We start from the raw sequence: 27,831 nt of genomic DNA, 5'->3' as shown, positions 1-27,831 counted from the left end.
GAAGGAGATAAGATGAGAGAGTTTAAGAGAAGGGTTTTGGAGGATATTGATAGATTAATTGAAGGTGTTCAAGAATGGTGGACACGAAATGCAGCAGTAATGAGAAGGCATGGAAAGGAGCTGCTAGGAGAGACATCTGGTATCATATGGGAAGAAAAGGAGAGTTGGTGGTGGAGTGAAGAAATTGAGAAAGTTGTAAAAGATAAGGAGGAGGCAAAGAAAAGATGGGAAGAGTCACAGTCAGGGGAAGACAGAGAGAGGTTCAGAGAGAAAAACAAGGTGGTGAAGAAGGTAGTAGCCCAAGCTAAAGCTAAGGCATATGATGGTGTGTATAATGAGCTGGGAACAAAGGAAGGATTAAACAAGATGATCAAGCTATCGAAGACTAAAAATAAGAGCACCAAAGATATTACACACATCAAACAAATAAAAGATCAAGATGGTGTAGTACTTAGAAAGGAGGAAGACATTGTAAAGAGATGGAAAGAATATTTTGAACAGCTGTTAAAAGAAGAAAATGATAGATTATTAAGAGAGGATGGACTGGTGAATTTTGGCATGGTAATAAGTTTCTCTAGGCAAGAGGTAATAAATACACTGACGAAGATGAAGAATGGGAAGGCAACTGGACCAGACATGATTCCTGTGGAGGCATGAAAGCCTTAGGAGATGAAAGAGTGGATATACTGTACGATCTCATGATAAAGATTTTTGAGCAGGAAAAGATGCTAAATGAGTGGCGTGGGAGTATATTAATCCCAATCTTTAAAGGGAAAGGTGATGTCCAAGAGTGTGGGAATTACAGAGGTATTAAATTGATGTCCCACACTTTGAAGATACTGGAAAGGATGATAGATGCCAGACTAAGAGAAGAAGTAGAACTAGGTAAAGAGCAGATGGGATTCATGAAGGGGAGGGGAACAACAGATGGTGTATTTTGTCTGAGGCAACTAATGGAGAAATTCCGGGAAAAGCAAAGAGACCTGCATGTAGTATTCATTGACCTTGAAAAGGCTTATGACCGAGTCCCAAGACAAGAGGTATGGAGGAGTCTGAGGGAGAGGAGGGTGCCAGAGAAGTACGTTCGACTGACACAAGAGATGTACCGTAGCGTATTTACTAGAGTTAGGAGCAGTGCTGGGAAGACAGGGTTTTGAGGTGACAGTAGGATTACACCAAGGGTCAGCTCTGAGCCCATTTATCTTTAACATAGTGATGGACGTTTTGATAGAAGAGGTAAGGGAGGCAGTACCATGGAACATATTGTATGCAGATGATATTGTTCTGTGCGCAGAGAGCAGGGAAGATCTGGAAATGAAATTGGAAAGGTGGAGGCAAGTACTGGAGGACAGAGGAATGAGAATAAGTAGATCTAAGACAGAATATATGTGTACCACCAGTGAGGGAGATGATAGAGAAAGTATTCATCTTAGGGGAGAACAGATAAGGAGAATTGATAAGTTTAAGTATTTGGGATCCTTTGTTAACGCTGGAGGAGGTATGGAAGATGAAGTTATACATTGGGTACAGGCAGGCTGGAACAACTGGAGAGCAGCCTCAGGAGTTCTTTGTGACAAAAGAATACCACTGAGGTTAAAAGGAAAATTTCATAGGACAGTGGTGAGAACAGCAATGTTGTATGGAACGGAAACAGCAAGCATGAGGAAGACAGAGGAGAAGAAGATGGATGTGGCGGAAATGAGAATGCTTAGGTGGATGTCTGGGGTGACAAGAGAGGATTGGATAAGAAATGACTACATAAGGGGTTCGACAAAGGTGGTGGAAATATCAAAGAAAGTGCAGGAAGGGAGGCTGAGATGGTATGGACACCTGATGAGGAGAGATGAGGACCACGTTGGGAGACATACTATGGAGATGGAGGTTCAGGGAAGAAGAAGAAGAGGGAGACCAAGAAAGAGATGGAGGGACTGTGTGAGAGGAGACTTACAGGAGAAGGGGATTGATGAGGCAGAAGCGCAGAATAGAAAAAGATGGAAACGGCTCATCCGCAACGGCAACCCCATATAAAAATGGGAACCAGCTGGGAAGAAGAAGAAGAAGAAGACTTGTTTTAATTTGTTTGCTTGGTTGTAGATGGTTGTTCTCTATGTTGAAAAACATGGTTTTTGGTGTAATATTACCCAAAAAGGAATATAATATTTATAACAATCATCATTTGTTATTATTGTCTTTGTAAAAATATAAAGAAAAACTTTGAATATCTCAAAACTACCTATTGACCTTCAAATTCTATCTCCTCCATTAGTTTCATAGCTGTAGTACTAGAATTTGGTATATATTATTGTAGGGATAAATTGCACTGGCGTCATAAAACCAAAGGTCAGAAGCAAAAATCATACATGGTTTGAAGTTGTCCCAAGTCACCTTATTATGTGGTATGAATGTTGAAGTCCTGTCCTTGACAAATGGCAGTGGCCAGCCAGCTCCCTTCAGCATGCTATATGCAGTACAGTACTGAAGGAAAATTTTTGTATTGTGTGCCAACTCCCAGATCTATTGTAATTGCCCTATTATTTTTCAAATTATCCCACATATTTGTCTAGGTTCTAACTTTTTAATATTGATCCAATTTTATGTTTTTAGAAGTAGATCCTTTTAGAATACTTTAAAAGAGAGCATAGTTGTTGACCTACGGATCAAGTTAAACTAGAGTGATAACAATAATAAAAAAAGTATCGTGAAACTTCTTTCTATATAACAGGTTGAGATTGATGATACCAGACACATACTCTACACCCTTAGTGACAAAGGTACCATCACAGTTTATGATTTAGATTCTGATGGCAAGGGCACGTCCAGGATTGTATCAATTCCCCACAATAACATAATGACTGCTGCTCTTCAAGCTGCCAAGTAAGTGTAATAAAGAATGAGATAAACTACACATTGTGAGGTTAACATTTAAAAAAGAAAAGAAATTGTTCCGGCACAAATGCAAACTCTAGTACTTTACATAGGGATAGAATATCAATGAAGCCGGAGTGCACAGCAGTTATATTTTAATAACGAGGTCTAAACACATGGCTGTGAGTACGGAAGCCCCGCTCCCCTGCTTGCTCACTGAGCACTCACATTGAATTCATCCGTCAGTGAAAAAAGATGTGGTTCCAATGGCTGGAGTTTGGCCTATTCTTTTAATTTTTCTTTTCAGCGTGTTAGTGATTGTTTGCTGTGTGGATGCTCGTGGATATGCAGCCTTGCCTGGGGTTCTCAGGATGATGTTGCGACACCTCTATGAATGCTAAGGAGAAAGACCCTCATCTGTCATGCCCTACCTACAGAGGACACTCCTGCTTGCAGGAATCTCCTTGTAACGAGTATTTAGAGTTGTCACCCTCCCAGTGGATTGCGTATGGTAGGAGGAGGAAGACGACGACGAAAAGGAATTCTCGTTTTGGGGTCATTTATGAAGTTGAACTCTCGACCTCTTCGTCTGACTTACAGTATGCTTCCATCCAACCCTTCCATGTCAGGTTTCTCCGGAAAGCGATGTAGTGGTTTGCGGACTGTGGCCAAAGGTAGCACCCAAACTGCCTAGTATCCGAATGCCGACCACAACCTGACGTTCACTACACAACAAACATACAACGGTGGATTACCCAAAAACCTAAGTAACAGTTCAAGAGAACGGAGCACTGGGCACCACCCCTTGATTTATAATGGGCAAGGGGACCCAGCTAGATCCTGACTTAAACCTTTGCTTCTCCAGCTTGCTGATCATAAGTAAAAGTATAAGAACATTAGGTGAAAGGAAATATTGTTTTTACTGATAACTAGACAGTATGGGAAATTAAATTTTGATAAATTACTGTACTTATGAGGAAAGGACACCATGGTGTAAGGAACTAGAATGAAATGCTGTATTCATAAAAAACAAGAAAAAAAATATTTATTTGAACAAACTGTTAGGATTACAATTACATTGACCCATCAATCCAAATAGAAAATTAAAGGCAAAATTAGCATCCCTTTACGTCTAACTTCAGCAACAGGGTAACAAGATAAACAAACAGGAAATTTTTTCCCCCCAGGTGGGACACTCATAAGTGTTCCTATACAGTACAAGTATAAACCAAGGCACACCTAACCGTGTATCTATTTGGGCAAGTACCAGGGTGCCATTTCAATAGTTCCAGTTAACTATTAATGTTTATGACACCTAACGGTTTTGGATATCTCTGCAAAAAGACGGTTTTAGGCCCCTTTACGTTCACTTAGTTCTGTGGCAAACATTTAAAAAAACTGTCCATCACTAAGTTCTAGTATGGAATCACCTTTTGTGATCTGGTGATGTGGAGTAGCAATATCTTGTTACTTGTTGATGATCGAACACGAGCAATCGCCAATGGCCTTATAATACATTAGTTGTGGTGTTATTCAGTCAAACACTTGATGGGACTTACAGTTCACTCTCAATGTGATATGTATATAGAGCAGCATCACAGACCACTACACACTGGTAACAGGCCATCAACCACATTCATAATTGTTATGCGATACACTGGATTCCAGGGACGGATGTACTCACTCTTTTCTATATACATACAGTAGTGGGCTATATAATCTTCCCTTACACTCCCTACTGAGTGTAGGGGCTGCTGTCAATACCTGGAAAGGAACAATAACAAATTAAGACATTTTTGGAAAAAGGGGGGCTTGAGGGATACAAAAGAAAAAAATTTAAATCAAATATGTTTCATACACAAACCACTAAAGTTTTCTCAGACACAAACCCTTATATATTGCAGCAAACGGAGAATTCTCAAGGACGGAAGGCCTTGCTTCCCCTAGGAGAACAGGAGTGCTTCCACTTCGGGAGGAGCCCTCATGTGGTTTACAGGTTGACGACACATTGCGAGTTGTATAGAACTCCTTGGGACTGCAGAACTCCTTTGGACTGCAAGGTCCCACTATGTAAGGAGTTGGTGACAGCCCTTGCTTTAAAGAAAGTGCAGAAGAGTGTTTCCGCTCTGGTGCTGGATATCTTCGGCTTGTCTCCATTGAGAGCAGAGATGAGAGTTTCTCTTCTTCTCGGGCTTCTCCCTTCAAAACCATCCGTCGTGTCGCCATTCTGTGCCCTCCTTCTAGGACGTGCACTCTGTCAGTATTTGAGAAGCACATGGCTGCGCAAGCACAGCTAATTTTGTTACTTACCTCTTCGGATAGCCCTAGCCCTCCTAAGTGTGCACATAGATTAACTAACTTGGATCCACTAGATCCCTCCTCTCCAGAGTATGCGTTACTGCACCATACACCTTGTTGGTGCACGTGCCACCGAGATGCACCTTACCACTTTACATGTTAACCAGACACACCTCACCATTTCGCTGCTACTCAGACACACCTCACCATACTGCTTTGTAGTGGTTAGCAGTCTGCAGCTAGATATAATAAGTAGACTTTCCTATTCTGATCTTGCTACCCTACAATTTAATACAGTAGATGGTCCCAGGACTTTAGAACGGTGCTGGGCACTATCCTGTGTTCTGGGGTTGAGGACCCAATGAGCAATTTGAATCTTTAGTTATGAATTTTTCTTTGTAAATATTATTTGAATGGGAGATTATACACCTTGAATCTCATGTAAGATTTGCTCTGTACTAGCCTATGAAATATTTCAGCATTTTAAATTTACTCCACTATCTTAATGCTGAGGAATGGGTAACCTTTTGGAAGAAAGAGAAATATAAAAATAATTTTTTTTTTAAGTAAAAATTTAAGTCCTACAATAAGAAAAAAAAAAAATTAAGGTACCAACTCAGTTGGCATGCAGCTACAATTAAATTGCCAGCAGAAATATGACACTTTTGCCTAAAACTATCATTGAGTAATACTGTATAAGTTAACCAGAATTAATATTCACATGAAAAGCTCCCGCTCAAATTCACTCCTTACCTTTTCTGGGCTAATCTTCAAATTACATATTCATGTATCTACCCCGTGTCCAGTACAGTATAGTTTTTTTGGCTGATGAGGGCTTGGTAGTCCTTGCAAGGGAAAGGCATTCAAGATTGTCATCTTGATAGAGGCCAAAAGTGTAAAATTTTTTACCATTTGTCCGCCAACCAGTGGGTGAACTTGATTTTGAAGAAATATGATGTTTTGCCACAAGCAAATCGGCCGGCAAGAGATCTTGAATCTCTGCAGTGCGTCAGTAAAGGGTCCTTCTCAGTTTCTTATAGTGGAAGCAGTGGGGATAGCTCAGAAATGAAGAAATGTGAGTCAGTACTTGTTTTACTGAGCGGTGTCCGTTAGGCTACCGCATTCCTCCTCCACTTCTAGCCTCTCGAGATCATCACCTCGTTTCAGACAGGAGAACAAGTCTTGCCATGAGAAGAACCCTTCTTACATTAGGCATGGAATGGAACAGCAGTAGCCCTTGCAGAGCAGACAGGGTCAAGGGTGCAACTGATGTGGGAGAGGAAAGCAACGCTCGTGGTTCCGCTAAGGGTGGCAGTCCTCCTATGAAGTCACATGTGGAAAGATGTCTGCAACCCTGATGGATGAGGTGTCGTTATTACGGGGTGGAACAATGAACTGCAGACGTTTATCTATCTGGGTACTGCCTCCTGTTAGGCATCTATCCCCCTCCTCTAATTTGACCACCAGCAATGTCATCGTCCTATTGCCAAAAATTGCCTAAGGACTTAAACCTTCAGGCAGAAGTTCAGGCCATGCTGGAGAAAGGAGCTATTCTAGAGGTGGTACAAAGGCTCCCTAGGCTTCTTCAGTGCACTCGCTCTTGTGGAGAAGGTGTCTTGAGACTGGTCCTAGACCTCTCAGCCCCGAACTACTTTGTTCTATAAACCTCGTTCAAGATGGAGACTCCAAGCAGTCATGCAGGCAATCAGGCCATTAGAGTTCATGATGACAATAGACCTGAACGATGCATATTTCCAGATCCCAGTCCTTTCCTACTTCAACAAGTACCTCCGATTCGTCATAGCAAGCAAAGTGTTCCAGTTCAAAGTTCTTTGCTTTGGTCTCAACAGTTCCGTAGGTTTTCAGCCGAGTTTTTACTCTTAATATGCGCATGGGCACACACCAGCAACATTCATATGTTATCTGGACAGTTGGTTGATCTTGGTAGACTCAGAGGATGACCTTCTCTGCTAAAAATATTTTCTTTCAATCTGTTGCAATCTGGGGATCATGGTGAATCGAGAGATGTTTATCATAGAGCCCAAATAAAGACTAATTTATCAAGGTATGTACATTACAGTTGTAAGAAAATTCTTCCCATCTTGTGACAGACTGGTATGCTTTTGAGAGCTGGCTCTCTCTTTTTTTCTTCAGCCCCAGCTGCCAGCACAGCTTTAGCAGAAGTTGCTGGGATGCGTGGCCTCCATGGAATGTTTCGTTCTGAATGGTGTCCACCTGCAGACCCTTTAGTGGGAGTTGAAGAGATACTGGACAAGAGAGCAACCCTCCTCTATCATTAGTTCCAACAGGGGATGATTCCATACTAGATCTGGAATGGTGGCTGGACGAGACCGACCTTTCAAAGGGCTCGTCCCAGCTATCTCTTCTACCAGAATTTTGCATGTTCACGATAGCGTCAAAGGAAGGGTGGGGCGCTTACCCCCTACAACACCTAGCGTCGAGACAGTTGACTGACCAGGGATGTGGATGCCATATAATTTTGGAGGTGAAAGCTGCTCTCCTCGCGCTCCAACATATTTGCCCTGTTTTGACTATTCACTTGGTCGTGTTGATGTGCAACAACACTGTGGATGGTGTGAGGACTGAGATGTTAAAGGAAGGGGCTGTGCTGTGGTGGAATGGTTGGTGAGATTATTTAATATATATTTTATGTTGTTAATGTGGCCAGTGGACTGGGTGTGTGTGTGTATTGTTCCTCTATACAAAGGTAAGCGAGATGTGTATGAGTGTTGAAATTCTAGGGATAGTTTGTTGAGTGTTTTTAGGAAAGTGTATGGTAGAGTTTTAGATAGTAGTATTTAGGATAAAACAGAGGATGTAATCTTAGAAGTGCAAGGTGGCTTTAGAAGAGTAAGGGTTTTATAGAACAGATTTTTATAGTTAGGCAGATATGCAGAAAAAAATTTAGCAATAAGTAAGGAGGTACCTTTTACAATTTTGGTAAAACCTTATGATAGTTGATTGGGATTAGATGTGGAATGTGATGAGGAGAAAAATCAACTTTTGTTTCTTTTTGGATGTTAGCTACCTCCCAAAAGTTGGTGAAGTGCCATGGTAAATGGATACATACATAGACCAAGCAGTAATTTAAAAACAATCTACAGTAATGTAAACATAAAATATTTACAGGTACACAACCCTTCAAGTCACCTGATGCTATTTTTGATTAAAATATAAAACCTAACATAGTGCATATGGCTGAGTCTTTGCGTACGTTTTTATCTTGTAATATTACAATAAAGCCATTAAATAATCTGTATATTTATTGAATATACTAAGCAGTAATTTATCAATTGAAATTTATATTAAGCTTCCCTTCAAGTCGGCTGATTCCATCATCAACTAGAGGGGCACTCAATAGAGAGCAGACATGTGCCTCGGCAGATTATTTCTCAACCTTTTGTTTGACGACCTTTAACTTTAGCATGTATTAATTGGCGTGGATTTTCATACACTAAAATATGAACCAAGTTTGAAGTCTGTGTGACAACAATGTCCAAACTTATGGCTGATTACATGAATTGGACATTTCACCTGACCTTTGACCTTGACCTTCAAAAATTTAATCATTACTAGCTTTTTACATAATAGTTAATCCCTGCAAGTTTCATTACTCTACAATTAAAATTGTGGCCAGGAAGCTGTTCACAAACAAACAAACACGCTAACAGGGAGTAAAACATAACCTTCCAACTTCGTTGGCGGAGTTAATAAAAAGTAAGCACTAGGCAGTGCATATGGCTGCTTGTATGTATATGTTTCTGTCGTATAATACAATGATAAAGAAATAATACAACCTATTATATGATTGAAAACCTTGAACAAAACTACATTTGCAATAATCCAATATTTATTTCGTTTGGAACGGGACTATTTGTTGACTTTTGCAGTTGGAAATCATAGGCATACTGGTTAGTTCAGGCCTACCCTATGCCAAAATTTAACAATTAACATTGTACAAATATTTCAACTTACAAATAGGTTCTTGAAAGCTGTTGTGTTCTTAAATTGGTTGGGGACTTCTCAGATGTTAGCCACCTTTGGCTACTTTATTCCTCTTCATAATTTTCTTTTCCTTAGAAATAAATGAATGATCAGGGATTTCTTCTAAAGTAATATCGTCTCGTCACCATTCAAGATGAGTTCTGGAAGGATTTGTTTTCATTGATGATTTTTTTTTTAAGGATCCTGGAAATTTCTCGCCGGTAACTGGATCAGCAGCATCTGCTTGTCTAATATTGTGAAACCAAAGTATTTCTTTAACTGATTAAACCATTGATGACTTGAAGGGTTGTGTACCTGTAAATATTATGTTTACATTACTGTAGTGTCATTTTCATCTGAATATTGTTTTGCACAAATCCTCTAACAAAGACTTGTCCTTTTGTCAAGTTAGCATTTTATATAGGAATTTGTTCATGTGCCCTTGTTTATATTGAAAAGGATAATAGGTTCCCCATTTCAACGAACAGTCATACCTCTCTTCACGAAAGAATCTGCTTACGAAATTTTCACTGCGAAACAAGGAGCAAAGATTTTTCTGACTCGCATTGCGAAAAATGTTTCATGAAAAGAAAAGAAGAGAGATTTGCCAGCCTGGCTGAGAATAAAATATTCACCCATTAAAAATAGTTGAAGAAAATGGGTTCACACAATAGAAAATGTATCTGTCAATAATAAGGGTAACTATAATAGTACAGTACATATGGCACTGTATATTTTGAATATGTACAGTATTGTACTGTATGTATTGTATTTTCCATTTGTTATTGCTTTATGTCAATTGCCCACTCTCTCTCTCTCTCTCTCTCTCTCTCATATGCATTATTTCATTACGGTTATACTGTAGCTTTATTACAAAATTTAAAGTGGTGCTTTGTAGGGACGAATTGGGCGATTTACATATAAAATGTTACTCGTAACACAAAATTTTCACTAAAAGAAAGCGACCCCAAAACGAATTAATTTTGTGTTGTGAGGCATTACTGTATATTATACCTCTTCACCCTTATAGTAGAAGTTCTAGATAGATACATATACCAAGACACTTCCCCAATTTTGGGGGGTAACCGACATCAAACAAATGAAAAAAAAGGGGGAACTTTCCTCCAAGTTCCTCCCAGCCTAAAGAGGGACTCAACCAAGTTTGTCTGGTACTGCTAGGGTGTCACAGCCCACCCTCCACCGTTATCCACCATAGATGAAGCTTCATAATGCTGAATCCTCTACTGCTGCTACCTCCGCTGTCATCCAAGGTGACCGGAGGAAGCAGTAGTGCCTACCGGAACTGCATCACAATCGCTCGCCATTCATTTCTATTTCTAGCACACTCCCTTGCCTCTCTCACATCTATCCTCCTATCACCCAGAGCTTTCTTCGCTCCATCCATCCACCCAAACCTTGGCCTTCCTCTTGTACTTCTCCCATCAACTCTTGCATTCATCACCTTCTTTAGCAGACAGCCATTTTCCATTCTCTCAACATGGCCAAACCACCTTAACAAATTCATATCCACTCTAGCTGCTAACTTATTTCTTACACCCGTTTTCACCCTTACTACTTCGTTCCTAACCCTCTCTACTTCGTTCCTAACCCTCTCTACTCGAGATACACCAGCCATACTCCTCAGACACTTCATCTTAAACACATTCAATTTCTGTCTCTCCGTCACTTTCATTCCCCACTACTCCAATCCATACATCACAGTTGGTACAATTTTTCTCATACAAAACTCTCTCTATATTCATGCCCAACCCTCTGTGCTTCACCACTCCCTTCACTGCCCGCAACACTTTGCATCCTTTATTCACTCTCTTGATGTACATCTGCTTCCACTCCATTTGCAGCAACATCAGACCCTAAGTATTTGAACTGATCCACCTCCCCAAGTAACTCTCCATTCAACATGACATTCAACCTTGCACTACCTTCCCTTCTCATACATCTCATAACCTTACTCTTACCCACATTAACTCTGAACTTCCTTCTCTCACATACCCTTTCAAATTCTGTCTCTAATGGGCCAAACTTCTCTTCCGAGTCTGCAACCAGTACCGTATCATCCGCAAACAACAACTGATTTACCTCCCATTCATGATCATTCTTATCTACCACTTTCAATTCTCGTCCAAGCACTCGAGCATTCACCTCTCACCACTCCATCAACCCTTTCAAATTCTGTTTCTAATGGGCCAAACTTCTCTTCCGAGTCTGCAACCAGTACAGTATCATCCGCAAACAACAACTGATTTACCTCCCATTCATGATCATTCTTATCTACCACTTTCAATTCTCGTCCAAGCACTCGAGCATTCACCTCTCTCACCACTCTATCAACATACAGTACAAGTTAAACAACCATGGCGACATCACACATCCCTGTCTCAGCCCCACTCTCACCGGAAACCAATCGGTCTCTTCATTTCCTATCCTAACACACGCTTTACTACCTTTGTAGAAACTTCACTACTTGCAACAACCTTCCACCAATTCCATATAACCTCATCACATTACACATCGCTTCCCTATCAACTCTATCGTACGCTTTCACCAGATCCATAAACGCAACATACACCTCCGTACCTTTTGCCAAATATTTTTCGCATATCTGCCTACCTCTGCTAAAACCACCCTGTACTTCTAAAATTGCTTTCTCTGCTTTATTCTTAATCCAATTAATCATTACTTTACCATACACTTTTCCAACCACACTCAACAAACTAATACCGCTTGAATTACAACACTCATGCACATCTCCCTTACCCTTATATAGTGGTACAATACATGCACAAACCCAATCTACTGGTACCATTGACAACACAAAACACACATTAAACAATATCGCCAACTATTCAAGTACAGTCACAACCCCTTCCTTCAACATCTCAGCTCTCACACCATTAAATATATCTGCCTCCCTATTATCCTGAACATTAGGTAAGCTTTCAAAATATTCCGCCCACCTTTTCCTTGCCTCTTCTTCTAACAACCTTCCATTTCCATCTTTCACTGTCTTCAATTTTCAAACCAGCCTTCCATACTCTCTTCACTTCTTTCCAAAACTTCTTGTTATTCTCTTAATATGAATGACCCAATCCCTGACCCCACCTTAGGGCAGCCGCCTTCTTTGCCTTGGTTACCTTGTGCTTTACTTCCACATTTTTCTCTATATCTTTCATAATTCTGTACACTATTACTTTGCAGCCATTCTTGAAATGCCCTCTTTTTCTCGTCCACTTTTTCCTTCATTCCACCATTCACTGCACTTCCTCATGCTGCCTCCAACAAACTTCTTGCCACTCACATCACTTGCAATCCCAACAAAATTTTTTTTACTAACTTCCACTCCTCCTCTAAATTAGCAGTTTCCCTTACTTTCAATCTGTCATATGCCATTTTCAACCTTGCTTGATATTCACTTTTTACCTCTGGTTTTATTAACTTTTCATCCCTCACTAGCTCCCTTGTACATCTCCCCACTCTTTTGCTACAACTAATTTTCCTTCCACCAAAAAAATGATCAGACATACTGTTAGCCATACCCTTAAGCATGTGCACGTCTTCCAATCTTAAAAACATTCTTTTAGTTATCAACACATAATCCATTAACACCCTTTCTCCCTTTCTACCACTCTTCCATTTGCCATTCTTACCCATGTATACTTGTTTTTGTCTTTCTTTTTGAAAAGCTAGAACTTATCACCATCTCTTGCTCAACACATATATCTACCAGTCTCCCACCACTCATTTTAACCTGGTACGCCATACTTCCCAATGACACCTTCTACCTCTCCAGTGCCCACTCTAGCATTTAAGTCACCCATGACAACTACATAATCCTTCTACCCAGTCCTTCTACATACCTAGTTAATTAATTCCAGAAGTCTTTTGCTCTTCTTCACTTTTCTTACAACCTGGCTCATACGCACTAACAAAAGCCCAACATTCCCTACCCAACCTAACCCTTACCCACATTAACCTAGATGATATCTCCTTCCATTCCACTACTTCACCTCAGTAATAAAGCCAAACCTCTTGCTCTTTCCCTTTCAATCTCAGACACCCTACCAGTCTCTTCACCAAACATCATTTCACCCTTCTCTTTCATCTGTCTCTCACAAAGCCAATATATCCATCCTTCTATTCCTAACCATATTTCCAATCTCTCATATTTTACTCTATCGTACTACCTTCACTCACATTCAGACACCCGAGTCACTCTCCCCCAGTTCCATCTCTTACAACACGCAGGGATATGTTTGCGCTATTCTAATTGGTTTTATGCCCCTGTGGCCACAGATGGCCGGGCTTTTTTTAGTCACAAATTAGACAATCTTCTTTTTATTGATGATGGTGGAGACGGTTATCTCAGGCAGGCCTACAGTATTCACAATTTTTATAATTTTTCTCCCGGTAATGGTATGCCTCTTAGTGGGGTAAACTAGTAGAAAAATTAGTGAAATTGATCAGCTGTGGCAGAAATTGTGAAATTTGACTTGGAGCTTTCTTTGGTCATGCTAAAATATAATCAGGGTGGGGACACCATGGCAGCCATTTCAGGGTCTATTCAAAATGGGTGCCATATCCCATTTTCAGTCTATAACAATTTATATCAGACTATTTTGCAGATTAAGATGATATAAAGGTCTATTTCTATCATTCTGAAGTTATCTAGCTGATATAAAATACATTAATACCTCAAGATACAAAATTAATAGGTTCTGGAGTAGCATTCATTTCATGAGAATTTCGCATCATGGAGCACGTTTTACATGTAAATCGCCAATGTATTTTGATCATTCAATACATACCCTAACCGTTAATACCTACAGTAATGCAATAGTAAATGGAAAATACAGTAACAAAAATATGGAACTGTACCTTTGAAGTGAGGCGATGTCTCAAAACTACAATGGCTGGGTGGTAGAGGAGAGGGACAAACGCAGAAAACATTAACAATTGGCAGAAAATGTGAACACTTAACTTTACCAAACACATTATGTACAGTAACAAAGGGCAGAAAACATCAACACTTATCTTGACGAAAAACTTGATATTAAATTTCCTTTTTTTTATTTCCTTTTTCTATTATACAGTATATACTTTTTACTTTTAGTTTTGTATTTTCTAAATTTACACTACATACACTAATCATATCTTCATCACTAACGTTTCTGTTTTTTCTTATCACTTGGAGCTTCTTCATCCGCTACAAAAGGCCTCTTATAAAAAATAATTATCCAAGGAAGCTTTTTTCTGCCTACTTAAAATGATCCAGAAATGACTCAGGCAAACGTCTTTTATGTAATCAAGAGTACAACCTGTGAGAACCTTTTTTGGGTGTCTCTCATACAATAGCCGCCATTTTATGGATGCCAGCTAGACCGTCCTTAATTTCTGTCATCAGAGGGTCATCTTCCTCCCCATCCCTGCTAGAGAACTTTTCCTGAACAAAGTTCAGTTGCATGGTCTCCAACTCCTTCAGGTCGTCTGTTGTAAGCTGCTTATGATGCCCCTCGAGATGCTCATTGATGTCATCCTCATTGATTTTTAGACACATGGTCCCCAGTCTAACCATCTCGCCGACCTCAGGTTGGGCAACAGGTTCAGGATCGTTAACTGATTTGGCTTCGCCTTGGCCTACATCGAATCCCTCGAAGTCTCGTGCGTAGACCGCATCTGCCCACAGCTTCTTCCACGAAGAGTTCAAGGTGTACTTTGAGACTCTCCGCCAAGCTTGATCTATGATTCGGAGGCATATCACAACAAGGAAATATCTAACTAAATTCTCACGTAGTGAGGTTTGCGCTGTTAGTGATTCTGAAATTTCTCTTGAACAGATATTTTCTGTAGAGCTTCATGAAGTTCTAAATCACTTGCTGGTCCATGGGCTGGAGGAGAGGGGTAGTGTTAGGTGGAAGATAGAGAATCTTGATGAAGGAAAACTCCAGAAGGATATCTTCCTTGAGGCCTGGAGGGTGAGAAGGCGCATTATCCAACTCCAGCAGGCATTTCAATGGAAGGCACTTCTTTTTCAAATACTTTTTCGCAGTTGGGCGAAACAAACATACCCTCTCAGTGAACAAGATCCTTGTTACCCAGACTTTGGCATTAGCCTTCACATCACTGGAAGCTTATCCTTAATTACTTTGTTGGTCTTGAGGGTTTGAGGTGTGTCTGAGTGATACACCATCAGGGGCTTCATACAATCCCCACTGGCATTTTCACAAAATGCAAGAGTAAGCCTGCCCTTCATAGGCTTTTGCTCGGGTAGCTTCTCTTCCCCCATGATGTACGTCCAAAAAGGCATTTTCTTCCAGAAGAGCTCAGTTGAAGACTTGCTGGTGACTGTAGCCTTCCTTGACAGTCAACTCGTCGAATGTCTTGACAAAGGCTTCGGCCACTTTCGTGTCCTAGCTTGCAGCCTCCCCATGGCCCACCACCAAATGAACGCCAGACCATCTCTTGAATTTTTCAAACCACCCCCATGAAGCCGGAACTCTAGGGGTGCCTGCTTCGATGTCCCTTCTCCGTCTTCAGCATGAGCACACACAATATCAGCGAAAATTGCTCTTGCCTTGTGACAGATTGTTGCCTTGGTAATCTCGTATCCAGCAATCTCCTTGTCTGTAATCCAAAGAAGAAGCAGTCTCTCCATCTCATCATGGACGTGGCTCCTCTTGCTGGAGAAAATTTTCATGCCCATAGAAGGTGTTGCTGCTTTGATGGCTTCCCTCTGTTTAAGGATGGTTCCTATCGTTAACGGATTTCGGCCATATTCCTTAGCGAACACACGTAACTGCATGCCCGCCTCATACTTCTTGATTATCTCAAGATTTGTCTCTATTGAAAACATCCTCTTCATTTTTCCCTGCACATCAGCAACAATTGTGGGACCCATGGTTAATACACTAATGTAATATCGCAAGACGATACGGTACAATAGTCACGAAAATGAAATCACAAACACGAAGTTAATGTGTATGATAGCGCTGCCGAAACGAAATGGCCGAGGAACGTCAATGCATAGATGCATGATGGTCAGCAGGTGCTGACCAATTGGAAAGGAGGATCTTATGGTGGTAACTAGCTTCAGAGTAGGGAGATAACCAATGGAAGGGCGGTAGGATGATGGGAGTTTACAGGTTTGTGGCGGGCGAATTTTGAAATTAGTCTTGGCGGCTGAGCGAATCTCGTACCGTACCTCTTTTCATATAAAAAAAAAATTTCGTATTAGGAGACGGAAAAATCTTCTCGTCTCGTTTTGCATCATGAAAATTTTGTATGCAGAAACATACGTATCATGAGGTTATGATACCACTGTAGTTTTGAATGCTCATAGAGTAGTAATATGTAAAAAATAGATGTTTGAGTCATTTTGAACGCCCTGTATGGAAAAATCTTTATTCATATAAAACGGTAACTAGAAGGCTTATATCCTGTCTTATAAGACTTAAGTGTCTATCAGGCTGTGCGCGAAAAGAAAATTCAGATGTTTTACTAATTATTGGTTAGTAAGTGAATCATGATTTGACTAATTGTGTCTTAGCAGAGTGTGGGATAAGAACCCAGCTCCCCATGATGTATTCCACTTTCCTCAATTTCCCCAACCTCAGCTCATCGGAAAATGTCTTCTTTTCACTGAGATACAGTACATAGAATTATGTAGACTACAGAAATTAATTAAATTTATATATTGAAAACATAAGAAAAATCATCACTGGACACCTTGGTGATATGTATATAAAGCTTTCTATAAATGTACTGTATATGTACAACACACCGAAGCAGTGAGAACATTTAAAATCAATATTCCTAGTGCAAGCACCTTGGCATTTACATAGAGAGGTGCAATGTAAGTTTGTCTTCTTACATTTGCATTTATTAGTGTATGATTTTTTTTATATACATGAAAGTTGTCCAGCTTGGTAAAAAAATTTTTTCCATCCCCAGTTAGAGTATGGAATACCTTGATGCAGCTGTAGCACCTGGTCCCAGAAAAAGGCTGACTGTTGAGTAACATACATACATATACCAAGGCATTTCCCCCAATTTGGGGGGTAGCCGACATCAAATGAAACAGAAAAGGAGACCTCTCCTCTCTACGTTCCTCCCAGCCTGACAAGGGACTCAACTGAGTTCGGCTGGTACTGTTAAGGGTGCCACAGCCCACCCTCCCCCGTTATCCACCATAGGTGAAGCTTCATAATGCTGAATCCCCTACTGCTGCTACCTCCGCGGTCATCCAAGGCGATCGGAGGAAGCAGTAGGGCCTACCGGAACTGCGTCACAATCACTCGCCATTCATTCCTATTTCTAGCACGCTCTCTTGGCTCTCTCACATCTATCCTCCTATCACCCAGAGCTTTCTTCACTCCATCCATCCACCCAAACCTTGGCTTTCCTCTTGTACTTCTCCCATCAACTCTTGCATTCATCACCTCCTTTAGCAGACAGCCATTTTCCATTCTCTCAACATGGCCAAACCATCTCAACACATTCATATCCACTCTAGCTGCTAACTTATTTCTTACACCCGTTCTCACCCTCACTACTTTGTTCCTAACCCTATCTACTCGAGATACACCAGCCATACTCCTCAGACATTTCATCTCAAACATTCAATTTCTGTCTCTCCGTCACTTTTATTCCCCACAACTACGATCCATACATCACAGTTAGTACAATCACTTTCTCATACAGAACTCTCTTTACATTCATGCCCAACCCTCTATTTTTTACTACTCCCTTAACTGCCCCCAACACTGCATCCTTCATTCACTCTCTGACGTACATCTGCTTTCACTCCACCATTTGCTGCACAAACAGACCCCAAGTACTTAAACTGATCCATCTCCTCAAGTAGCTCTCCATTCAACATGACATTCAACCTCGCACCACCCTCCCTTCTTGTACATCTCATAACCTTACTCTTACCCACATTAACTCTCAACTTCCTTCTCTCATACACCCTTCCAAATTCTGTCACTAATCGGCCAAGCTTCTCTTCCGCGTCTGCAACTAGTACAGTATCATCCGCAAACAACAACTGATTTACCTCCAATTCATGGTCATTCTCATCTACCAGTTTCAATCCTCGTCCAAGCACTCGAGCATTCACCTCTCACCACTCCATCAACATACAAGTTAACGACCACGGCGACATAACACATCCCTGTCTCAGCCCCACTCTCACCGGAAACCAGTCGTCGAGTTACGACAGAGATAGGGACCAAGAGACACGTCGTAAGTCGATTTTGTCATATGTCGAACTCAAAAAGTGAAGTTTCCATAGATTTATTATGCGTTGTGAGACGGCAATCATCTCGATCATATTTTATCAATATTTTTAAACATAAAACTTACCGGCTGGTTAAATGAGAATGACTAAAAGTCCCTGGACGCCCAGCAGAAATTTAAAATCTTGCGGCAATCGCAGATATGCCAGGTGTATACTAGCGCCCTCGCGGTAGACAGGCCGAACTATTCCAACCAACTCGGACCTTCTCTGCCGCTATTGCTGACTGGAACGATTGAAATTCACTCGCAACTTACTTGGTTTTGGATGGTGTATTTGGTAATGTACACTCTTTTGGTTTTGGGCTTTTGCTTTTGTGATTTTTCTTTCATTTTTTCTTGAAATCTTTATTGTTTTGTGTTTATTTAATTAGTTTTGACCCTTTTTATTGTTTTGTTCTCTCGTAACTTTTCAATATGGCTGACCCCTCCCCTGTATAAAGGAAGTGTATTAAAGGGTGTCATACTCGTCTTCCTAAAGCTTCTATTGATCCACATACTATTTGTTTAAAATGTAGGGGTAAAACTTGTACTTTTGGGGATCGGTGCGAATAATGTTGTTCTTTAACCGAAAGTGAGTGGGTATCTTATGAGCGCTATACTCAGAGATTAGAGACAGAATTAGACGCAGTTCTTCCCGCTCTGTAGAATTACCTATTTCTAATGTCATTTATCCTAATCCTTTCCCCTTAGTGGTAGATCAGGAACTGAAGGAACCTACGATGAGGGATATGTTGTCCGCTATTCAAGCTCTCGGTATAAGAGTTGAATCGTTAGCGGCGAACAAGAAACATGATGTCTGAAATTAATTTGCTTAAAAGTTGCCGCACAGGCGACCTATCAAGTGTTAAAAGTTCGACTAATATGTCGTTCGCCTAGCCTAAGACCTCTTTCAAGCTCCTGAACTCATGGGAGAAGTTACGTCGAACGGCGAAAGGGAACGAGTGGCGTCATTATTCGCGCAGATGTCCCCTCGAGCGTTCCTGCTGTCGTATCACAGGTTGCTCACCCTCACCGCAGGAAAGGTGAGGTTAGTGCTTTATCGCCTTCTTCGGATGAAGGCTCTCGTGATGAGGTCTGGTATCAGACCTCTAGACCGCTTAAGAGAAAATCGCACGCAGTGGAACAACAGCGCGATTCTCCTCCGCAAGAACCAGGCTGTAGCCATTGGGATACACCTGAGCGTTTTCAGTCCCTTGGTGAGTGTTCGCCTGCAAAACGCTCTGACGTGGGTTCTGAAATGGATAAAGGTTTGGTTTAGTCAGATTCGGAGCTGATCCCTGGTTCTGGTGTTACGGTTCTTGCACCGCCGCTTCCGTCAGACTGGGGTTCGTCTCCCGAAAGTGGGGAGCGATTTGGAAGCGATGAAGAAGGCGAATTCGTATTGGAAGAGGCGGCATGCGTGTCGCCTAAAAGTGATCCCAAATGGTCTTTGCTGTTGGGCATGAAGCGGCAACTCTCGTCGCTTATGCAGTCTTATCGTCCTGCTGTTGGCAGTGCGGTTGGGCGTCAGTCTTCCGTTTTAGACCCATTGTCGCACAGGCGACCTGTTGTCTCCGGTACTGAAGCGTTATCACACAGGCAATCTCCCAATCGCAGTGTTCAACGGCAGGTTGAGATGGATGCATCACTTCAGAGTTCTGCTTCTCAACATCAATCGATCGCGCTTACCGCCGAACGCCAGTCTTCCAAACGCGATGACATTCACCAAACGGTGGAGCGGGCCGCTAAGCGGCATGACGGAACCGGACGCGATACGGGGCGTCAGCGTGATGACACATGCCAGTCAACCCATGACACTGCGGAGCATCAGCGTTGGCGTTAGTCAGACGCTACGCGTAGGCGTGACGACTCACGCCAGTCAACCCATGACACGGGAGCGTCAGCGTTAGCGGCAGACAGACATTACTCGTCAGTCAACCCATGATACGGCGGAGCGTCAGCCAGGCGCTACCCATGACACCGCATGCAGTCTGCTCACGACGGCACACGACAGTCAACCCATGACTTCAAGCGTCAGCCAATCCATGACGCTACACGTCAGTCGACTCTGGTCGCCTCGTGTCAGTTGGATGCTATTTCGCAAACCGAACGTGACAACAAACGCAAGGCTAGTGATTGTCAGACAGATGGGAATATTGAAGAATGCAAGCACCCCCATGTCAGCGCTGACACGTCTGCACAGGAACGCCGCCTCTCTGAACAAGGCACTACTGGGGGGGCTGAATTTTCGGAGAAAGAGCCGGATGAGGTTTTCTCCCTGAAGGAACAGTTGGACGATATTTCAGAAGGAGAAGAGGATAAACCGCCTCAACATTCGGTGGACCTCAAGAAATTAATGCTGGTCTTCACGGAGTTATTCCCAGACCATTTTACGCCTGTAGCTCCGCGTTCTCCTCCTTCGGAATTTACTCTTGGTAAAGCAGCGAAAACATCCTTGTTCACGAAAATGGTACTCTCTCGCTCCTCTAAGAGAGCTTTGAAATTGATGGGAGTGTGGATGGATTCGAAGAAAGCTCTTGGCAAGACGTTTTTCGCTTTTCCTCCTGCCAGACTAGCCTCTAAATCGAGTGTGGTATGAGACAGGTGAGGTCTTAGGCTTGGGAGTTCCTGCCTCTGCCCAGGGAGATTTCTCAAGCCTAGTAGACTCTTTTTGTCGATTGGCTATGAGGAAAACTAAAGTGTGGTGGTCTATGTCGGAGTTCGACCATCTCCTGAAAGGTATGGTCAGGGCTTTTGAGGTGTTTAATTTTCTAGACTGGTCTCTGGGAGCCTTGGGGAGAAAAGCATCTGAAATTAAAGGCACTGACACTAGTAACCTCATTCAACTTATGTCTTGTATGGACAAGGCAGTTAGAAACGGTTCAAACGAATTGGCTGCCCAGTTCACGGCAGGAGTTGTGAAGAAGAGGCCAACTTTGTGTTCGTTCCTCTCTGTAGGGGTCACTCCCTTTCAGAGATCGGAGTTGCTTTTTGCACCGCTGTTTTCTGCGCTGTTCCCGCAAGATTTAGTAAGGGAAGTTGCCGCTGCGCTGACGCAGAAGGCTACTCATGATTTGGTTGCCAAGACAGCTAGGAAGGTGCTGCCGACATCTTTCCCTTCCCGTAGGCCAAAGGAGACTGCTTCATTTTCGCAATCTGCTCAGCCCTTTCGTGGTAAACCTGCCGGAAGAAGTAACCTTCAAGCCCGATGGGAAGAAGTCCAAGAAAAGAGGAGCTAAGTCTAGTCGAGGCAGAGTCTGACTGTCCTCTCCTTCAAACAGCAGTGGGGGCCAGGCTGAATTACTTCTGGCAGGCCTGGGAGAAGAGAGGAGCAGACCCTTGGTCCGTTCTTGTCTTAAAGGAAGGATGCAAAATCCCATTCTTCTCAAAGCCTCCTTTAGCCACAGATCCTGTGGATCTCGCTCCCAAATACAGGGAAGGACCGAAGAGGCAAGCCATGCGACTTCAGATGTCTCTCTTGTTAGAGAAAAAAGCGATAGAGAGGGTGCGGGACTTAGAATCGCCAGGGTTTTACAAATGTTTGTTCTTGGTCCCCAAGAGTGGAGACCGGTTCTGGATGTAAGTGCCCTCAACAACTACGTCCACGATTCGAAGTTCACCATGGAAACTTAGAAAACCGTGCTGGCAGCAGTAAGGAAAGGCGACTGGATGGTATCATTAGACCTCCAGGACGCGTATTTTCATGACCCAATACATCCGAGTTGCAGACGTTACCTGAGGTTCGTGTACGGAAAGGAAGTCTTCCAGTTCCGGACCTTGTGTTTGGGTCTCTGCACAGCCCCTCTAGTATTCACAAAGATCATGCTGAATATGGCGAGCATGCTGCACTCAAGAGGCATCAGAGCCTCCCTGTACTTGGACAATTGGCTCATAAGAGCTCCCTCGGCCGATCGCTGTTTGAAGGATCTTCAGCTGACATTGAATTTGGCAAAGGAATTGGGACTCTAGCGAGTTCAAAAAAGTCTCAGCTGTCTCCATCCCAGAAGATTCTTTATTTGGGGATGGAGATTCAGAGTCAGGCTTTTCAGGCTTTTCCGTCGCCTGTAAGGATTCAATCAGCTCTCCTAAAACGGACATCAGTTCTGTGAGAGAGTGGATGAGTCTTCTGGGGACCCTCTCGTCACTGGAAAAGTTTGTGTCTCTGGGGAGGCTGCACCTACGTCCCCTTCAATTTCATCTCAATGCTCATTGGAAGAAAGAGGACACCCTCGACAGGGAAAGCATTCCCATTACGAATTCCATCACAACGCACCTTCAGTGGTGGAACAAGATGCACAGACTCCAGAAGGGCCTCTCGTTGAAGCAAAAGAGCCCAGACCTCGTATTGTTTTCCGACGCCTCAAACTTGGGGTGGGGGAAGGAAGAGATCTCAGGTCTGTGGACAATAGAGCAAGAAAACCTCCATATCAATCAGAAGGAGCTTTTAGCAGTGCACTTAGCCCTCAAAGGCTTCGAGAATCTAGTCCTAGGCAAAGTAGTGCAGGTTAATGCGGACAGCACCACGGCTCTGGCTTATATACCAAAGCAAGGGGGGACGCACTCGAAGTCTCTTTATGAGATAGCAAGATCTCTTCTCGTATGGGCGGAGGAAAGGAGGATTACCTTATTGACACGATTTATTCAGGGAGCCAAAAACGTGAGTGCGGACAGACTCAGCAGGAGGAACCAAGTTCTCCCCACAGAGTGGACGTTACACTTAGACGTTTGCAAGAGGCTGTGGCGGTTATGGGGTCGTTCCCTCATAGATCTGTTTGCAACCTCGAAGACGAAAAGGCTGGAGACATACTGCTCGCCAGTTCCGGATCTTGAGGCAGCTCACATAGACGCATTCCTGTTAGATTGGTCACACATGGATGTGTACGCGTTTCCACCTTTCAAGATCCTGTACAGGGTGTTACAGAAGTTCGTGTCTCACGAGAGAACCAGAATGACCCTAGTAGCTCCTTTCTGGCCGTCAAGAAGTTGGTTCACAGAGGTATTGGAATGGATGGTGGACATTCCGAGAAGCCTACTGTTAAGAACAGATCTTCTCAGACAACCTCTCTTGGCAAGAAACCACCTAAACCTCCGAGCTCTACGTCTGACTGCCTTCAGACTATCGAAAAACTCGCAAGATCTAGAGGGTTTTCGAAGGAGGCAGCCAAGGCTATTGCGAGAGCAAGGAGAACTTCTACCATCAGGGTGTATCAGTCCAAGTGGGAGGTATTCAGAGAATGGTGTAGAGCTAACTCGGTCTCTTCTTCCAGTATCTCTATAACACAGATTGCCGATTTCTTCTTAGATCTTAGGACTAAGCATAACTTTTCCTCTTCGACTATCAAGGGGTACAGAAGTATGCTGGCAACTGTTTCCAGGCATAGAGATTTGGATCTCCAACAATAAAGACCTGCAAGACCACCTTAGGTCTTTTGAAACTTCTGAGAGACGTCAACAGGAATCGCCTGCCTGGAATTTGTATGTTGTTCTTAAGTTCCTCATGACTGACAGATTCGAGCCTTTGCACTTTGCTTCTTTTAAAGATTTGACCTTGAAGACTTTTCTTGGTTAGCTTGGCTACAGCCAAAAGAGTTAGTGCGATTCACGCCTTGAGCAAGAACATTGGTTTCAGAGACGGGAAAGCTATATGCTCCTTGCAACTTGATTTTCTGGCCAAGAATGAGCGTCCTTCCCATCCATGGCCTAAGTCTTTTGAGATTGCTAATCTCTATGATGTAGTGGGCGATGAATTGGAAAGAGTGCTCTGCCCTGTTAGAGCACTAAGGTTCTATTTGGACAGAACAAATAAGTTGAGAGGCAGCTCAGAGGCTCTTAGGTGTGCAGTTAAGAAGCCTTCACTGCCTATGTCGAAGAATGCTCTATCCTTTTTTATAAGGCTCTTGATTAGAGGCTCACACCCAGTGTGGTGAGGAAGATCTTAAGCTGTTCAAGGATAAGACACATGAAGTTAGAGCCGTAGCTACTTCAGTAGCTTTTAAACAAAATCGTTCTCTGCAAAGCATAATGGATACAACTTTTTGGAGAAGTAAATCTGTATTCGCATCCCATTATTTGAAACGTGTACAGACTCTTTATGAGAACTGCTACACTTTGGGTCCATTCGTTGCGGCGAATGCAGTAGTAGGTGAAGGATCTACCACTACGCTCCCCTAATTCCTAGTACCCTTTTCTACCTCTTGGAACTTGTTTGGTTTTTATGGTTGTATGTGGAGATTGGTCGTCAGTCTTCCGCAATCTGTTGATTTGGTCAGGTGGTCATGTTGTTCCTTGGGAGTGCCAGGAACAAGGGTATTAGTTGAGGTCCTGTCATGTTATAGGTTATGGCACTGTTTGACAGCTCCTAGAGATCATCAGCCCCCTGGGTGGACCGCTGGATCTCCCAAGGATGGCAGACAGAATGAGGCAGAGAACCATTGCAGTCTACTTCCTTATCAGGTATGAACCTCTTAAGTTTGTTAGATGTAACTCTTAAGTGAATTTCCAATTACGTTGCTGTCTCTGACCCACCACCAAGGGTGTCAATCAGCCATTCTTATATAACCAGCGGGTAAGTTTTATGTTTAAAAATGATATTTTCATCATAAAATAAATTTTTGAACATACTTACCCTCTGGTTATACTGTATAAGTTATAATCCCACCCTCCTCCCCTCTAGAGACCAAGGGGCATGGAAGGTCCGAGTTGGTTGGAATAGTTCGGCCTGTCTACCGCGAGGGCGCTAGTATACACCTGGCATATCTGTGATTGCCACGAGATTTTTAATTCCTGCCGGGCGTCCAGGGACTTTTTAGCCATTCTTATACAGTATAACCAGCGGGTAAGTATGTTCAAAAATTTATTTTTGAAAATATCATTTTCTTACTGTCTGTCATTATTCCATTTTCTTTGTTTCATAGGATATCATATGCTCTGTTAATGCAATATCATATGCTCTATTAATGCATTTTTGTGTTCTATTTTTCAATTTTGGAAGCATTTTACCAATCGAGAAACACTTAGAATTTTGTTTACCTAAGGTTATGATCAGCTGACCTGAAAGTGCCGCTATCTTCCTTATCAAAATATGGCGTACATACGAATTGCATGTTTTTTTTTTCTTAATTTCTTAGCTTATTAGAAACAAATTCAGGAAATTAGTTTCCATACAGTTCGTGAGTGTGTGTGCTCGCTTTCGCAATCGCATACGGGAATAATTTTTAAAGCTTCATTACAGTATTCAATTTTTAGTTCAATATTAAGCCTTCATATTTCATCAGACATTATTGTGGTTGTGTTTTTATTAAAGCACATTTATATTTTATTTTTCAGTTTCTTGAGCATATTAATAAACAAAAACAAATACTTTTGATTTACTTTCTGTTGGCATCAACTGATCTCAAGGTCACGCTGCCGTATTATGATTAAGTACACATAGTAAGAATAACATTGATATATATATTTTTCTTGACATTCGAAATCTCTTCATAATGAATCTTACATCAGCATCAATATGTTATAGAGTATCACATTTTCCATACAGTTCGTTTATAGACCATATTATTAGTTATAAAAGGAATACGCACCTCTCTCTCTCTCTCTCTCTCTCTCTCTCTCTCTCTCTCTCTCTCTCTCTCTCTCTCTCTCTCTCTCTCTCTCTCTCTCTCATGTGACTGAGGTAAACAAAGTGTATGCTAAAGTCTCCCCAGTGTTGACACTATGTCCAGAGAAAATGTTAGCACGTTCCACGCTTTTTAGGGGGGGACTTGTGAGGATCCAAAACTTTTTGAGAAAAGGTGTGACCCTTGGCTTAAGGTGCCAGTACATTTCACGCATACTATATGTATATATATATATATATATATATATATATATATATATATATATATATTTATATACTTATATATATATATATATATATATATATATATATATATATATATATATATATATATTTATATACTTATATATATATATATATATATATATATATGTATATATATATATTTATATACTTATATATATATATATATATATATATATATATATATATATATATATATATATGTATATATATGTGTGTGTGTGTATGTATATTTATGTATATATATATACATATATATATATATATATATATATATATATATATATATATATATATATAGTACAGATATATATATATATATATATATATATATATATATATATATATATATGTGTGTGTGTGTGTGTGTATATATAAACATTAATGGCACAAAACACAAAATTAGTTCATTTTGGAATGGTTTTCAGAACATGATTTTTTTCGTGTTATGAGTCATATTTTACATGTAAATTTCCTAATTCGTTCCAAACTCTACAAAACACCAAATTAAATCTTATAATAAAGCTACAGTATAACCACAATGAAATACTGCCCGGCTAAAGCTCCAGATCTCATCAGATCAACCATTCTCTCTTTAGCAAAAAGGAGGAAATGGCATGTTTCAGCAGTTCACTTTGAAGGGATTCGCAATGCGACGGTGGAAGGCCTGTTGTGGTCCAAGCCTCAAAAAACAGAATGGTCTCAGGACTTACAATCATTCTGGTTTATTGTAGAACAAGTCCTGGAACTGCAAATTGATCTCTTTGCGACACACTTCAACAGAAAACTTTCCCAATATGTAGCACCCGGAAGTGACAGGAATGGATTCGATGTCTCTGGATTTGAACCAGTGGTCTCACATATACCTATTTCCCCCATTCAACTTACTACTGAAAGTACTGAACAAACTGCTGACTTTCAAGGGAACAGCGACTCTGGTGGCTCCCTAGTGGCCCAAGAACAGTTGGTACCTTGTTCTGGAACTCAAACCCCTCTAGTCTCTACCATTTCCAATGCTGTCTCTGGTTGTTCAACAGATAACTGTCTTCGCTTCTTACTTGGATAACGAAAATCCTTCAGCTAACGATTTTCTCTCCCTCATGGCCCAAAGAAAATTCTGAGTTGCGAGGGAAAGAATTGATTTCATAGAAGAGTACAAGTCCAACACCACAAAACGACAATATTTGTCTTCCTGGAAAAAATGGGTTGCATTCCTGAAAATTCATCAGCCCTCTTCTATTTCTATGGACTTCTGTATTTCTTTCTTTATTTCACTACACAATCAAGGTCTAACCTCTACAACTATTGCCTCATGTTAGTAGGCATTAACTAGACTGATTGCATATGTTCTTGATATCGAACCTAATAGCGAGCTATTCAATAAGATCCCGAAGGCTTGTGCTAAACTGAAATCAAATGCTCCTCCCAAGGCTATTTCATGGTCGTTGGATAAAGTCTTGCACTTTTCTCTTTTTTCGTGAATATTTTAGGTCTAGACTAAGAAAAATAAG

At 41.6% G+C, this 27,831-nt stretch overlaps 1 protein-coding gene across 1 annotated transcript in view; it reads left to right on the top strand.

Moving 5' to 3' along the window:
- Nup154 (nuclear pore complex protein Nup154) overlaps window positions 1-27,831 on the top strand; it is a 290,508-nt gene that overhangs the window by 16,910 nt on the left and 245,767 nt on the right. The window contains exon 3 of the mRNA XM_068349854.1: window positions 2,723-2,874. Coding sequence (XP_068205955.1) covers window positions 2,723-2,874 — 152 coding nt within the window. The remainder of the gene's footprint in view (window positions 1-2,722; window positions 2,875-27,831) is intronic.

Source organism: Palaemon carinicauda, chromosome 2 (genome assembly GCF_036898095.1).
Source record: "Palaemon carinicauda isolate YSFRI2023 chromosome 2, ASM3689809v2, whole genome shotgun sequence".
Classification (NCBI taxonomy): domain Eukaryota; kingdom Metazoa; phylum Arthropoda; class Malacostraca; order Decapoda; family Palaemonidae; genus Palaemon; species Palaemon carinicauda.
This window is presented reverse-complemented; position numbering and strand designations above follow the sequence as displayed.